The sequence below is a fragment of the Glycine max genome, chromosome 4 (genome assembly GCF_000004515.6).
Source record: "Glycine max cultivar Williams 82 chromosome 4, Glycine_max_v4.0, whole genome shotgun sequence".
Lineage (NCBI taxonomy): Eukaryota > Viridiplantae > Streptophyta > Magnoliopsida > Fabales > Fabaceae > Glycine > Glycine max.
In genome coordinates, this window is record NC_016091.4 from 31,440,344 (window position 1) to 31,457,334 (window position 16,991).

The 16,991-nt window shown below is 38.6% G+C and overlaps 1 protein-coding gene across 2 annotated transcripts; it reads left to right on the forward strand.

The window, feature by feature from the left end:
- The first annotated feature begins 1,781 nt into the window (after positions 1–1,781).
- LOC100796190 (acyl-protein thioesterase 2-like) lies at positions 1,782–16,778 on the forward strand. Of its 2 annotated transcripts, none has more exons than NM_001252855.2 (10): positions 1,782–1,857; positions 2,807–2,883; positions 3,112–3,226; positions 4,824–4,860; positions 4,989–5,058; positions 5,220–5,324; positions 6,565–6,715; positions 6,809–6,891; positions 15,904–15,997; positions 16,110–16,778. In NM_001252855.2, exons 2-10 carry the CDS (start codon positions 2,850–2,852, stop codon positions 16,195–16,197), a joined length of 777 nt encoding a protein of 258 aa, NP_001239784.1. In that variant the 5' UTR covers positions 1,782–1,857; positions 2,807–2,849; the 3' UTR covers positions 16,198–16,778. The 2 variants fall into 2 exon arrangements, with proteins under 2 accessions (NP_001239784.1, XP_006577820.1); XM_006577757.4 differs by lacking the exon at positions 1,782–1,857 and adding an exon at positions 1,905–2,185 and having other exon boundaries at positions 16,110–16,469.
- Positions 16,779–16,991: the final 213 nt, after the last annotated feature.

Consider the following 16,991-nt stretch of genomic DNA (forward strand, 5'->3'; position numbering starts at 1 on the left):
CTATTGCTTGGTTTCTCATGATTCTAATCTACCTTTATTACTGGCTTTCCCATTTCGAATTGTGAGCCTAACCCTTCTTGATGTGCATGTCATAACTAGTCTACCCATAATTGGCGATGCAATTGTCACATACTACTTTCATGTTTCATGTTTTAATATTTCCTCATAAAAAATAATAGCAAGCAGGGTTCGAACCTTGTACCTAGTAATGGAGGAGGAGCTTCCTTAAGCACTACATTACATAAGTTTATTGTTAAAATATGCGATAAATACAACATATAACTTATATTATGTATTTTATTTATACTAATTCATGAGCTTTTTGATGTTGGTCTTGGATGATTGGATGAGTAGAACCACAACAGGTAGTAGAGAGAACCAAAGGAAGGCTTGCTCACAAGTTTGGAGCGGGGCACGAGTCCCACACGAGAATAAAATTAATGGGGGCAGATTTGACAAAGCAAAAAAAAAAAATGCTTCCTTCGTCTTCTCTTTCCTCTTGCTTCATCGTAAATTGAGATGAAAGTTTGCATCCATGGGACCCACCACCATTTCACCTATTTTACCCCACTTTCGGTTGAACCAAACCACTTCACTTTTACACTTTCAATGCTTTTCATCCCTCTCAACTTTCACTAGAACCAAACACAACATAAGGGAGAGGATATCAAAATTGAACATTCAACCTTCATTCTCTATTAGATCAACAAACATTTTGTTTGCACTTTAGCCAAAGCTATAGTTTTAGAGTTTTCTTCTTTTGTATCATTGATTGCTTTTGGAAGGCCATTGACCATCCACAACTTATTTCTTTCATTATTGTACCACTCACTCTTTTCCATGTTGGAAAAGTTGAAACTAGGCCAAAGGTTTAATGCTCTTGGAGGTCCTTTTATGATTCTTGTAATTTTGGATCATTTGATACTTCTCAAAGTTTAGTGCTCTTACTATTGAATCTATGGAGGCAACTTCCAAGCACTTCTCCAATCCCATTATGGGTAAACTTTCTTTGTATTATACTCCTTAATTATATATATATATATATATATATATATATATATATATATATATATATATATATATATATATATATCTTTTATTTTAATTCAATTATATCCTAGATCTAACATATTTATTTTAGGTATTATAAAACCAATTTAATTAATTAAAAATAAAATTTTAAGAAACAAACACATGCAATTTTGAAGATAAAATTAAAATTGTAGAGTTTTTAAAATGTGGGACTGAAATCGTGAAAAATAATTAAGAAGACAAAAATGTTGTGAATAAGAAATTAAAAGAGAAAAATTATAATTTAATCTATATATTTTTAATGTTATTAAAAAATTCTTTTTACTAATTTCTCTTTTTTTTCTTATAAGAAACAAATTGTTCATACTTTGCTGTCGAAGTCCAATCAAATATAAAGGGCGAGATCTGGACCACCTCGGGATATCGGATCTCCTACCAATCGAAGCGTGCAGCGTCCTCTGACGTAGGCTGCTATTGTTGTCGCATATCCTCGACAACCACACGTGGCATTCACATATCCATTTCTGATTTACATCTAACGGTCCTCGTGCAGCGTCTGTATAAACTTACATTTACATGACACCATTTAATTTAACCCAAAATACGTTTAGAATAGTCACAGACTAGTAGTAAGCGGTGTTTTTTTTTTTCTTTTTTTTTTTCTTAAATTTTTATAATTTATAAAATTCGTAAAATATAATAATAGTAATTTATAATTTATATGGAAGAAGCGGAAAAGAATTAAAAACAAAGACGAGTCGAAGAATACCGCACAAAGCTTAGTACTCTTTTTTTGGTCTCTGGAGTTACACCACAGCCACGGAGGTTTGTGTCTGTAAAACTTGAATCCTCGTCTTTCCAATTTTTGTGTTTTGTTCTTTTGAATCAATTCTTAGTCCTTTTTGTTTTCCTTTCTATTTCAGAATTAATTTTATTGTTTAGTGCTTTTTCTTTTTTTTTTTTGTTTCATTACTAGTCATATGGTTCTCAATAACATCATCTTTATTGAGATTTACTGTATTTTTATTTTGTCTCTTTTTTGGGGGATGTTCTGGAGTTCCTCTGGGGGTGTTTTCGGTGCTGTGTTTTGAACAAAATTGACCTAGTTCTGACATTCACGTCAAGGCATAAATACGTTGATACTTGCATTAATGTGATTTCCTTTTTCTAATCCCTAACTCTTTAGACTGTCGTCTTTGAACAAATTTTAAGCATCAAATTGAGCACCAGTTATTTATCTCATGTTGGTTTCTTTATTAAACAAAAGTTCTCCAATGTTGTTTCTTTGCTTTGCTTTATGTTTTGCAATCCCATTGAAAAGTCAACTTACCCAATAGCTTAGGTACCTGCGTTTCTTGTGTTGCTTGAGTTTCATATCACTGGTTTTGGAAATGAAATCCTATTTCCTTCCTTCCTTTTCAATTATTTTAAATGGAACAGAACTCTTCTAAGCTCCCATATTTGCAAAATATTCTGGCCTTTTAAAATTGTTCATAATTTTGACATTCTAGAAAACTGGATAATGTAAACCAGTCATGGATTTGGTTCAACATGTTTGTTTCCTTTTACACTTATTCTTGAGCTCGTGAAGACTTGAAGTACTGCTTCTCCTTCTAATTTAGATACTTAATTATGGAATTCCTAAATGTTTTCATAATCGTACCTTTGATGTCTGGTTCTTCATTTACTCTGAACTTGTTATCATTACAGGTCTAGTCCACTTAACTGAGTTTTTAGATATTGATTTCAATTTTTCAATATTTGTTTATTGCAGCTCTAGGACTGCTCATTAGGTAGTTTTTTATTTAGAGGCTAACATGAGCTTTGCTGCGCCATCACTTGGTTCTGCTGGTTAGTATCTTCTCTGCAGTTAACACCTCTATCTGGATTATGTCTGCTACGTCAGGGTGTAATTTATCCAATATTCCAATGTGGAATTCTTGGGGCAGTATCTAGGATTTTTTGGGAAGGATGAGTGGTGTGAGAATTACCATGGAATTTTAGGGAGGAAAATTGATATCCCATTTCATTTTCTTTATGTTATCATTCTCCATTTACTTTATTATGGCTCCATTTTAGGTGGTAGATCTGCTAGAAGAGCATTTGAGTTTGGGAGAACCTATGTTGTCAGGCCTAAAGGTAAACACCAAGCAACTATAGTCTGGTTGCATGGCCTCGGGGATAATGGCTCCAGGTGACATGACATTTCCTATCGCTCTTTCCCATATTTATATAACTTCAAATTCATTTGTGGTTGGGAGATATGTTTCAATGCTCTTTTGATTTTCTGGCATTATTTATGATTGCTCTCATCAATTGTTGCCTAAGATTGTTGTGAATTGAAGGAACATGTCATAAGTTTTGGCTTTTTTACTTTTTAACTGCTTTTACTTGTTCAATTGCTTTTTCAAATTTTAACTCCTTTCATTCAATGCGAATTGTCGTAAGTTGTTTTATTGGGACTGTTGCATGTTTAAGTTTTGCAACATGGATAAAAATTACATTTTTTTTTTTGATAAAATACACGTCTGTTCTGTCTTTTGTATCCCATCACTTGTTTTTGACTACTAAGAATTATATTTGTTTTACTCTGGGTTTGTGTTAATAAATATGTGGTTTATCTTCAGTAGGACATTTTAAATTCAGTTAGAATCTTTTGAATTCCTCTATCCAGTATCAGCTCATGCTCCATGAACAGAATATAATGAAGTTCATCTTTGTATCTGTAATACAACAATAATACCCACTCCGTTGTTTTAAACAGTTTCCAAAAACATTTACTACATTCACCTTCCTTCCAATCCATGTCGGCGTGTCCACAATAATACCCACTTCGTTCTTTTATCTAGCTTTGTGGACCAAACAAAGTTTAAATCCTGCAGTGTCTAGCTCCTTAGCTGTTTCTCCTACCATTTAGGTCTTCAAAGACTCATGATCCTTCTCCAAATGATGTTATTGTTGTCCAACATCTCCAAACTCCAAAGATTTTCTGTCAAAGTACCAATTTTTTTAATAGATCTGATCATGAAACTTTGAAAATAAATAGATATCCAAGTAACTTGTTCACTTTAGGCATTTAGAGTTGTTAATTGTGACTGCATTGTTTTTTGGTATCCAATTATGTATATTGGACTTTATCAAAAGCAATTGAATCCGTAATATATATGGTTGTTCAACCTAATCTCCTAGAACAAGAAATTATGAGATTGATCCTACATGCATGAGCTGTATTTGCCATCTAAAGCTACCACATCAAGAGAATTCTAGTGCCGTACTTCTGATTAGTTTTATAATTTTATTTTCCATCTTTCAAAAGAAATAATCTGTCATAAAATATAGTGTTAGGATTCCAGAGCCCAAGACTGAGGAGTAAAGAGAAAGGGGTGGGATTAACCCTTGAATTATTATTGATCAAAGAAGGAAAAAATGGGTTACACAAAGGAGCTATCTCCTTTCTCACTGGACAAGCCAGTTTACAGCAAAGGTCAAATCTGAAAAGTGTCCTCTCACTGATTAGAAAGTCTATTTAAATAGACTTTCTATAATAGAAGCGGCTAACTCCCTAACCCCTTTTAGTGCCTCATAGCCTATACAATAAGAGGCTTAAATCCTACTTCTTATTTTAAAAACTTCCTCCTAACATAAACACGCCAAACCATCTCAGCTGGTGCCAGAAGGATTAACAATTACAGTCTCAACTTAACTTGATGTTTTAGAATGGTTTTAATCATGTGGTTAGTTACTTAGTTATAACTCAGGACAGAACCTCATTTTCTGCTTTTCTTATGCAGTTGGTCCCAGCTATTAGAGACCCTTCCTCTTCCAAATGTAAGGACACAGAAATTTGAATGGTTAAAGGACAACATATATGGTTCATGCCTAGTTTTGTATTCTTGGAATACGTATGATCATCTCAATAGTAATTTGATAGATCATTGTTGAAATGTATGATACAGATTAAATGGATATGTCCGACTGCTCCTACTCAGCCAATATCTATATTTGGTGGCTTTCCGTCCACTGCTTGTAAGTTTTATTGGTTTGTTGCACAATAATTACATTAGATAGTTGCCAATTGAGTATGGAAATGCATTTGAGGACAGAGCTAATACTATGGGTTTTAATTTTTGTAATAACCATAAATTGATCTTGATAAATTTCTTAACCATAACTTTCATGCATCTTAGGGTTTGATGTTGGAGATATTTCAGAAGATGCTCCTGATGATCTAGAAGGTTTGGATGCTTCTGCTGCACATGTTGCAAATTTGCTGTCTACAGAACCTGCAGACAGTACGTTTCTCTTGCTACATTAATGTCCAATTTACGTTCCTTGTACCTTCCTTTAGTTTTTATTGAGAAAACTATTCTGCCAATGCCATGTTCTGTGACATAAGGCTTATTCTCATGCTAGATTATCATAAAAATTAGAACTTAATAGTTGTACTCTGGCACAATTGTTTCTTATTCATGTCTTTTAATTTAATTACTTTAGGAAGAAAAGAAAATTACCCTGGCCTGATCTTTGGTTCGTCGAAGTAATCTTAACAATCATGCATAAACTTGCATACCAAAAGATAGAATAAAATAAGGAAATAGAAGAACACAAGTACATACTGATAAATAAAAGGGGAAGAGCATATACATACTTCTTTAGTATAATTAAATGTGTGTTTGGTTTAGGCTTATTTTGGTGAAATAATTGATTTTTTTGCCTGCTTTGTAATAGAACTTTTTAAAAAATGCAGTAATTGTAAACTTCTGAACCTTTTGCCACCCGTATTGATATTATAAAGCTGGATGACATTGACATCTCAGTAAAGTTCAGTTTTTGAATGTGCTGGAAAAAATATGCAAATTTGGTCAGCATATCTTATTGAGATCTACCATGTGTACAACTTACCGTTTAATATAAGTTGTTATTAGTCTCATGTTTGAAGAAATATGAATGGCCCTAACTAAGAGCCAAGTCTGCCAGCCTGTGTTAAAGTTGTTGAGAGTTTGTTAGTTGGCTCCCTAACTTCACTAACAGAGGAAGGATATAATGAGGAAGAGAATGTGAGTGAATGAATTCAATTAGTTGATCAATTAGTTTTTGGTGGGAGAGGCCAAGCTCTTGAATTCTTGGAGACGTCTTTTGTGGGGCCGTTCTTGCACTACTTCACTTTGTGTTCCATTGAGCCAGAATAGGAGGATTATATTAAAATAAATTTCCCTTTGTTTCATTCTGTTGATCTCTATTTCTGAAGCTGTATTTATGAGGTGGTGTTAGTAAAGTTGGTTGTAGTTAAATTATGAATTTTGGTTCATATGATTAAATTTCTCAAAACCTTACTACATTTGCATAGGTTGCAACTGTAAATCCTCAATTTCAGGTGCTGTTAAAAGGAAAATGAATTTTCAATTAACTCTGCAATCTGCATACCTATTATTCTATTTTTATTTTTCTTGTTTGTATAATTCTTTTTCAACCTCAGGAAAAAAAATTATTATATGTGATATAATAATTTCATGTCTGATATTTGGATGACAGTTAAGCTTGGTGTTGGAGGGTTCAGTATGGGAGCAGCTACTGCCCTGTACTCCGTGTCCTGCTTTACTGCTGGAAAATATGGGAATGGCAATCCTTATCCGGCCAACCTAAGTGCAGCTGTTGGTTTAAGTGGCTGGCTTCCATGCTCAAAGTAAGGCTTTCTGTTTTAACTTGTCATGTTAGTTTATTCCCTCCCCCCCTTTCTCCATTTTAATGAAACTGTTATATTTCTGTTCTTGCTTAGGACCTTGAGTAACAAGTTACAAGGGGTAGATGAAGCTACAAGGCGTGCTCAGTCCTTTCCTGTTTTGCTGTGTCATGGAAAAGGTAAATTTATGAAATTAAATATCTTTGTTTTTTTGTTTGTGAATAAAATCAGTAGAAAGAAAAGTGTTCAAGTATAACAAGAGGGTCAATCACGAATATTCCATAATGGAAAACATTAAAAGTAAACCATGAAAACCCAGAAATTCCAAAACACCAGGGCAAAAACCAAAATGTAGTGAGCCTGCCCAGTCTGGCTGCAGATAGGTATGACCCTTGAAGTAGTGATCATTAGGAAAACACATGCCAACCTAGAGTATGAGAGAGAGAGAGAGAGAAACAGTGAGAGAGAGTGGGGGGGTGAGAGAGAGAGAGAGTGGGTGAGAGTAGGATCCCGACGGCACTATGCTGGAAATGGTTATGGCCATCAGGTGGAAAGGTGGAAAACAAATTGGAGGGATGCATCTGATATCCATTCCTTCTTCTTCACAAGATTCCCTGAGGAGATGAATGAATCAGATTTATGGTATGAGTTTAAAAAATGGGGGGATGTCCGAGAGACTTTTATTGCAAGAAACTGCAATAGGTGGGGTAAGAGATACGGATTCGTAAGATTCAAGGGGGTGAAAGATGTAACAAAGTTTGAGAGAAAGCTGGATAGCTTGGTAGTAGGGGGATTAAAAATGCATGTCAATACACCAAAGCATGGAAGAGTGAGGGCGACACTGGAAGAAGGCAGCCGGGGAGGACGAGAGAAAAAGGGACAGGAAGAAGCTAACGGGAAAGGTAAGCACAACTACGAAGACAACCATGTGGATATGAAGATGAAACAATTCCAACAGAAGAACGAGGCAACCTCGTATGCGAAGATCCTAATGACGGAAGGAAGAAACACGACACCGGGAAGAATTCTCAAAAGCCCAAGCCTAACTGGTGGTGTATCTCACTCGTCGGTGTAGCTGAACATAAATGTGGAACAAAAGACATGGTTAAGAAACACATGGGTGGGAAGATTGAAGAACCTTGCGTTATTTGATAGAATGGAAGACGATCTCATGTGGAATGGAGGTGAAGATGTCAAGCCAAAGTATATTGGTGATGACGTGATATTGCTAATGGGACTTACAGAGACCAGAGCTACACAAATGGCTAAAGAAGCAAATGAGTAAAGATCATCCTTGTTCTACTCACTAGAAAAATGGACCCCTCTGTTGAGAACTGGCTATCACCTAGTCTGGCTGTTGTGCTGGGGCATACCTTTGCATGCCTGGGACTTGGAGGATATTAGACATATTATGACAGCGGTAGGAGAAGTGGTGGAGGTGGATGACGAAATGGATGAACTCCATAGGCTGGACAGGGCGTGGATATTAGTGAAGACACCATGACAGCCATTAATTCAGCACAAGGTCTCTGCATGGATTAATGGGGTTGAATACAATGTGCATATAGCTGAAGAAACATGCTACAATCTGGAAATAAGTTCCGACGATAGTGACAGTGAACAAGGATGCAAATGGCGATTGAAGGTAGTCCACTAGAAACAGACCCGTCGGAGGAGGATTTTCCTCCGAGCACAGACGGCGACGACCAAAGAAGACGAGACACGGAGGTGCGACGGACTGAAGGGCAAAATCGCAACAAAGATCCATTGGGTAATGACCAGGAGTCAAGCCCACGAGTTCAGGAATGGGTCACATCTGAGGCCTGTAACGGACAAAAAGAAGCTAACCGAAGCAAGTAGAAGCTTGATAAAAGTGGGATAACACAGGCACAAAGGACAAAATCTGAGCTTAACCATGACCCCAGCTACCGAAAAGAAAAGGAGACTAAAAGCAACGAACCTGGTCAGAAAAGGAGACAATAAAGCTGATTCAAAATCTGGCAGCAGAAAATACCGAAAAGAAGCATGCACATGAACAGGAAAATAGTACAGAGGACAGAGACAAAAAAGTGGGCCCAATGACACAACAAAATTTTGAACTTCTGAGCACAAAGTCACGTGATGGGACTCATAATATTGAGTATGATGGGCCTGTAATGGGCCTCTCAAAAAATGTCTCTCATTACAAAAGTGAAGGCAATGTAAAAGTGGAACAAAAAGGTCCAAAACATGTGGAGAAGGTATATTCCAGAAGCAGTGGGTGCAGAAAGCAAATGGAGCATGGGTTCAATGATGGGCTCCTAAAAAAAACAAATATACAGGCCCTCAATGAGATTAGCAACGCTTTTGACAGACTTGTTGAGCATTCACAGGAAATGAAAGGCAGTGGGCTGGAAAAATTGGTAGAGAGGACAGAAATGAACACAGTGGAAATTCATCACAGGACCCAATTCAAACTAATAGTCTGGAAATGTGTGACCAAATAATGGAAGCAACATCACAATGGAACATGGCGCAGGATATGGGAGTTACAAGTGGGCAAGGACAAGCATCAGTACTTACAAAGCTATTGTGTATGGAGGAAAGGGATATGGAGGAGGCCAAAAGGATGGGAAATAGGGGTGCTGGATAATGAAGATCATTACATATAATACAAGGGGGCTAGGAAGGGGGGTAAAATGGGTAGCAATTAGAATAATGGTACAAAAGGAAAGAGTTGACATGCTATGTATACAAGAAACTAAAAAGGAGCAAATAGATAAATATGTTTGCCATGCATTGTGGGGAGATACAGAAGTTAAGTGGGAACTACAATCAGCAATCAATAGAGCAGGAGGACTGCTATGCTTGTGGAATGAAAGCTCTTTCAGATTGGACAGGAAGACAAGTGGTCAAGGTTTTATTTATCTAGAGGGTATATGGGTCCCGGATGGGCAGAAGGTGTCTATTATCAACATATATGCACCATGTGACATGACCCAAAAGAGAAACCTGTGGGAGCAAATCAAACAGCTGCGAGATTCAGGTCTAGGAGTGCTGTGGTGTATACTGGGAGATTTCAACAGTATCAGGAGACCAGAGGAGAGGATAGGACTGTCCCAAAGGGGGAAAATTGATAGTAATATGAATGAGTTCAATGAATGAATAGAGGACCTTCAACTTCAAGATGTACCTAGTGTGGGGAAGAAATTCACATGGTACAAACCTAATGGGACAGCAAAGAGTAGGTTGGACAGATTTCTTGTATGTGATGAATGGCTTCGGAAATGGCAGGGTACCACACAATTTATCTTGGAAAGAAATTTCTCGGATCATTGCCCAATTATGCTGAAATATCAAGTTGCTCACTGGGGACCCCGACCTTTCAAGATTTTAAACTGTTGGTTTCATGACAAATCATTTCGAAGGGTTGTTCAAGAATCCTGGATGAATAATACCGTAAGAGGTTGGGGGGGGGGGGGGGGTTGTGCTCAAAGAAAAGATAAAAGGGGTCAAGGCTAGGCTGAAAATCTGGAATAAGGAGCAATTTGGAGATGCCCACCAGAAGGTGGCTACTATTGAGAAGGAACTAAACAGGCTTGAATCTGAAGGCGAGGACAAACAACTATCTGGCCAAGAGTTGCTGGTTAGAAAAAAGCTTCAAGAGGAACTATGGGCAGCTGCACAAGCGCAAGAGTCCCTAATGAGGCAGAAAGCTAAAGCAAGATGGATCAAAGAAGGGGACAGTAATTCAAAGTTCTTCCATAGGGTTGTAAACTCAAATCGCAAGTCCAACACTTTGAGAGGTGTGCTTGTAAATGGTGTTTGGAGGAGGAAACACGTTTGTTCTTCAAGGAAAAATTTCAGGAGGAAGAGTGGGTAAGACCCAAGCTAGATGGGGTCAGTTTTAAAGCTATTGAAAAGCATCAGAACGACAGATTATCAAAACCTTTCACTGAAAAGGAAATCAAGGATGCTGTGTGGGAGTGACAAATCCCCTGGCCCTGATGGTCTCAACTTAAAATTCATTAAGGAATTTTGGGAAACTATCAAGGCCGATGTGTTTCGTTTCATGGATGAATTTTTTGTTCATGGAACTCTCCCGAAGGGCTGCAATGCTTCCTTCTTTGCGCTCATTCCCAAGGTATCCAATCCACAAAATCTAAATGAATACAGGTCTATTTCTTTAATAAGCAGTATATACAAAATTGTGTCAAAGGTGCTAGCATGGAGGTTGAAGGAGGTGCTGCCAACACTAATAGATGAGAGACAATCAGCATTCATAGAAAGCCGTCAATTGCTACACAGCACCCTCATTGCAAATGAAGTAATCCATGAAGCAAAGTCAAGAAATAGGCCGTGTCTGATTTTTAAAGCAGATTTTGAAAAGGCTTATGACTCAGTCTCTTCAGATTTTCTGCTATATATGTTGAGAAAGATGGGCTTCTGCGAAAAATGGATATTGTGGATTGAGGGCTGCCTAAAATCAGCTTCTATCTCTGTATTGATCAATGGCAGCCCTTCGTCCGAGTTTACCCCATAAAGAGGCCTAAGACAAGGGGACCCACTAGCTCCGCTATTATTCAATGTTGTTGCGGAAGGGCTAAATGGACTGATGAGAGAGGCGTTGAAGAAAAATCTGTTTCAAGGCTTCCTAGTGGGTAGAAAAGAGGTGGAGGTTAGCATACTACAATATGCAGATGATACACTCTTTTTTGGGAAAGCATCCATGGAAAATGTTAAAGCGGTCAAGGTGATCTTGAGAAGCTTCGAACTTTCCTCAGGACTCAGAATCAATTTCTCAGAGTTGCTTGGGACAATTGGGATGTCAGAAAGTTGGAAGGAGGATGCTGCTAGGTACTTACATTGCAGGGTATTGGCCATACCATTTCTATATTTGGGCCTCCCGATTGGGGCAAATCCAAGGCGGTCCAACACATGGGATCCTATAGTCAAGAAATGTGAGAGAAAACTGGCAAAATGGAAGCAAAAGCTATTATCTTTTGGGGGTAGGGTAACACTCATAAAGTCGGTCCTAAATTCTATTCCTATATATTTCTTATCTTTTTTCAGGGCTCCAAACAAAATTCTGGACAAATTGGTGTGGATTCAGCGGCAATTCTTGTGGGGTGGAGGTGAAGAAGATAGCATGGGCAAAGTGGGAGTTGGTGTGCCTACCTAAGGAGAAAGGTCAATTAGGGATCAGGGATCTAAGGAAGTTTAACTATGCATTCCTTGGAAAGTGGAAACGGAGTTTCTTCCATAACAAAGTAGAATTATGGGCTAGATTATTGGAATCAAAATATGGTGATTGGAGGAATTTGGAGGAAGTAACAAGGGGCAGTAGAGTATCAACATGGTGAAAGGATATAAATATTAGAGACCCCTCAGGTGCAGATGACATCGTTTTTGATAAAGGGATAAAATGGAAAGTGGGTTGTGGAGAAATTTGGCCTTTTCTCCACAACATGGTGGAAGGATATAAATATTAGAGACCCCTCAGGTGCTGTTTGGACACAGAGAACAATGTGGGGCCCAATGTGTAATTTTATCAATACAACTTGTATTGACTATCATATAATACAATACTACTTTTGCTGAGTAAAAAAAAAGGAAAACACATGCCAAAAACAGCACTTTCACAGTTTCACATATCAAATTTGGGAGCAAGGAAAGTAAGAAACACCATACCTATACAAACTAGCATTTCTTCAACCATCACATTTAAGGACAACAAAAGATGTTCTACACTGTACCAAATACTTTGTATTGAACCCATAAAAAATGTATTGAAGTTAAGAAACACAGCCAGTGATTTTTGATGATGTCAAAATGGTTGTTCCAAATGTAAGTAACCACCTTGTAGAGTAAGAGTAACTAACTGGTCCTGTGTGTCTGACCTAGATGTACAGATAGTGAACAACATCGAGAGAAGAATCATGCAAGTTCTATGACTTTTACCTATTGAGATGTAGGCTGTTGTATGAGGGATATACATAATAAATATGATCTTGGATTCTAGCAGAGTTGCCTGTTATGAAGCAATTCAGCACAGAGCAATCCAACACAGAAGAATTGAGAGCAGACAGGCACTAACCTCAGGACCAAAAGGAAAACATGCAGGCCACACTACCTGGAGGATTTTGTGATCAATGCAAATCCCAAACGCTGAGTTGGCTACCTCTCATTGGTCGAGGGAGATTCCTCTGTCGGCCAGGATCCCTACTCCATTGCCATTTTGTTATTTTCAAAGTCCTACTCACAGGGAGTTTCTTCCTCAAGTTTCTTCCACATAGAATACTTGGGCCACATAGTCTCGATGACGGGAGTTCATCCTGTTCCGGCCAAGGTGGAGTCCATTTGAAACTGGCCTGTTCCTCGCTCTACCAGAGCCTTGTGCGGCTTTCTCGGGTTATCAGGATTCTATCGACGGTTTATTAAAATATATGCTTCAATTGCTGCTCCCCTGACAGCCCTCCTCGTCCGAGAGCAATTTTGATGCTTCAATGGAGTTCCGTCTTCAAATCCTAGCGGACTTCACCTAGCCATTTGTTGTTGAAACAGGCGTCTCGGGGGTTGGCATGGGCGCGGTTCTCTCCCTGAAGAACCACCCAATTGCCTATTTCAGCAAACCCTTCACCCCGAAACTGCTCCACTCATCCACCTATGTGCGCGAGTTCGCCGCCATCACGGTCACCGTCAAGAAGTGGCAGCAATACTTGCTCGGACACTCCTTCATTATATCGACAGACCATCGTAGCCTTAAGGAGCTCATGTCCCAAGTGATACAAACACCTGAGCAGCAGGTGTACCTCGCGCGTCTCCTGGGCTACGATTACTCCATACATTACCGGTCGGGAAAGTCGAATATGGCGGCAGATGCCTTATCCAGGATACCTGAAGCTTCCTCAGGGGCACTAATGGTACTTACAATTCCTAACTTCATCTTTTTGCAGGATTTGAAGACGGAACTCCATTGCCGTCTAGCTCACATCGAGCTTCGACAGAACATCGAGCTCATTCCACAGGCTCATTCTGATTATAGCCTCACCCAATACCTCATCCTCCACAAGCAACGGATTTGGCTCCCCAAGGGATTCCGCCTCATGTCTCTAATACTTGAGGAATTTCACTCAACTCCAACCGGCGGTCACATGGGCCTCACTAAAACTCTGGCAAGGGTGAGCTAGAACTTCACATGGCTAGGCATCAAAGAGGACGTTCGAACTTTCGTCCTGAATCGCTTACGATGCCAACAAACAAAATATGACCACCAAAAATGTCCAGGCTTACTTTGCCCCCTGTCGATCCCTCATCGTCCCTGGGAAGATCTATCCCTGGACTTCATTGGCGGCTTATCGGCCTTTCGGGGCCACTCAGTCATTCTCGTGGTGGTGGACAGGTTCTCCACAGGGATCCATCTGGGCATGCTCCAGCCCAATTACACAACTTCCACCATGGCCCACCTTTTTATGGACATCGTCGGAAAAATACACGGCATGCCGCACAGTTTGGTATCCGACCGTGATCCTCTATTCTTAAGCCATTTCTGGCAGGAGTTGTTCAAACTCTCAGGCATTAAGCTGTGCATGAGCTTAACTTATCACCCACAATTGGACGACCAAACAAAAGTATTGAACAGGGTGATCGAACAATATCTCCGGGCCTTTGTTCATCAACAGCCTTCATCATGGGGCAAGTTTCTTATTTGGGCAGAATGGTCGTACAACACTTCCATTCATACTGCCACTGGGGTCACGCCATATGAAGCTACCTTTGGGAAGAAATCGCCTTCCATTCCTCAATACCTCGTCGGTACCTCGAACATTGATGCTGTTGATGATTTCTTCCTCAGTCACGAGGCAGTGTTCGCAGTGCTCCGAAAGAAGCTCCTTAAAGCCCAACAGGAGAGTGGGTGCTGGTCAAGCTTCGACCTCGTCGTCAAACCACGATCACCGGCGCGGCTCATTCCAAGCTGGCCAAACGTTACTATGGCCCATTTCGAATTCTAGAGAAAATAGGCCCAGTTGCCTATCGCTTAGAACTACCCCCTCATTCCCGAATACACACCATATTCCACTTTTCACCCAAATTCTACTGAGCACACCCCTGTTGATACCTTACCACCCAAGTCTGTGGACAATGATCCAGGGGTAACTCCTCTCGCGATCTTGGATACCAAATGGGCTACTTCTGCTAATGGGCCAAAATTATTGGTTCTTGTTCAGTGGCGGGGCTTACTTCTGGAAGACACCTCCTGGGAATTGTGGACCACACTGAAGGACTACCACCTTGAGGACAAGGTGCTCCTCGATGGGCAAATGGATGCTATGAAGCAATTCAACACAGAGCAATCCAACACAGAAGAATTGAGAGCAGACAAGGAGCAGACAGGCACTAACCTCAGGACCAAAAGGAAAACATGCAGGCCGCACTACCTAGAGGATTTTGTGACCAATGCAAATCCCAAACGCTGAGCTGGCTGCCTCTCATTGGTCGAGGGAGATTCCTCTGTTGGCCAGGATCCCTACTCCATTGCCATTCTGTTATTTTCTTCCGTGCTCCTTAAGACCTGTAGAGGAAATAGAATAACTAACTTAGCATTTTTGTGCCTATATATATGAATCAAAATGTAAAGGAATGCTAGCAATAAAATCAGAAATTTCCTCTCCTTAATCTCTCTTTCTGGAGGTTTTCTAGTCCTTGAATTCTAGGAACATAACACTTTGGTTTTTTATTTATTTTTCATTGAAACAACATTTGGACTTAATTATTCTGATAACAAGCTTTTCTAAACATAACTTAAGATTATTTTAAACACACACTTCTACTCCACTTCTCTAGAAGCTTCAAGGTGTTTAAGCTAAATCATTCAAGGGCAGAGAAGTAGGTGGTGACCTAAGTTGGTGATTTGCTATGTCTTTGATGTTCTAAATTCATGCTTCGGCAAAATGCTGCAAAACATTTGTTTGATTAAGATTTATTATTTAAACTATATTTTTCATTGATAATTACCATTATTTAATGTTTAAATCTGTTCATCTAGGTTGTATACAGATTTCCATACATTTAGCTGCAAATAATCCATGCAGTTTCGTTGTATAATGTGCTAATTGCTCGATTGAAGCTCATTTTCACCAACATTATGACTATTGGTGATTTAACTTTGAGTAGTTGTGGACTGAATAACATTTTCATTTTCATACTTTCAGTTGACGATGTTGTTCCTTATAAGTTTGGTGAGAAATCATCGAAGTGCTTAAGTTCAACTGGATTTCAGGATGTAACTTTTAAAGCTTATAATGGGTAATGACTGAAAATACCTGTTCAATTTTTGTTCTAGTTTTGAAAAGTCCTCCTTATCCCATATTATATTTTAATTCTGTCTGAACTTTTCTTTTGGTTCGACACATGACAGGCTTGGACACTACACAATTCCAGAAGAGATGGATGAGGTTTGTGCTTGGCTAACATCAAAATTGAGCCTTGAGGGGAATACAGTTTAGTTAGCAAGCAAATGAAGCAAACTGTGAAAAATAATTCTTTTCGTTTTTGGTCCATTGTAATTTTTTGTTATTCCAGATTTGCTTAGATTTCTGTTGATGGTATGCATAATATATCCGCTACCCATTTTGTGAACACTTGAGTCTGAGGGAATCTTCATGACAAGGTACTGTTATTGAAACAAAACATGGTGGTTCTTAAAGCATGGTGATGGAATGCTGCTATTATGCCGAAGAGGATTCTACAATGCTAGTTGGGATTTCGTTTTGTCAAATGATCTTTATGGATACAGCTTGTGGAGCGCTGATCTTTCAGTGGGCTTCCCAAGTGGGACTAATTATTACCATGGTTGTACATGGTTTCATTTTGTATAACTTTCATTGTTTTTTGAAACTGGATTAGACTGACTGGTTTGAGTGTTTGACAGGTAGACTGTCGATCTTCTGACCAGTTCGTTGACACACAAAAAAAGCGAATCCTTTTTAGAATCAGTAAAAAATATCAGTCAAGAACTAGTCAAAAACTGAGCCTAGTTAAAAATTGGATTGAACTAATGTTTTTTAAAAATGTTTTCAGCGTTATTAAGTTTTGATATTATATTTATTTAATTATTATTATTATTATTATTATTATTATTTTATTATTATTATTATTATTAGTATTTGTTTGATTATAATTGAATCATTAAATTGTGCAGCAGTGCCTTTAGTGTCTCCCGATTCATTGACCGATTCACTTTAAAAATAATAATAAATTTAAATCAAATCCAAATTAAAATCAAAGATATGTATTGGAT

Excerpts from the sequence above, each read along its gene's own strand:
- LOC100796190 (NM_001252855.2), top strand. The coding sequence starts at position 2,850 with ATGAGCTTTGCTGCGCCATCACTTGGTTCTGCTG. Across the intron at positions 5,059-5,219 it reads TGGCTTTCCGTCCACTGCTT|GGTTTGATGTTGGAGATATT; the intron begins GTAAGTTTTATT and ends CATGCATCTTAG. Across the intron at positions 15,998-16,109 it reads ACTTTTAAAGCTTATAATGG|GCTTGGACACTACACAATTC; the intron begins GTAATGACTGAA and ends GACACATGACAG.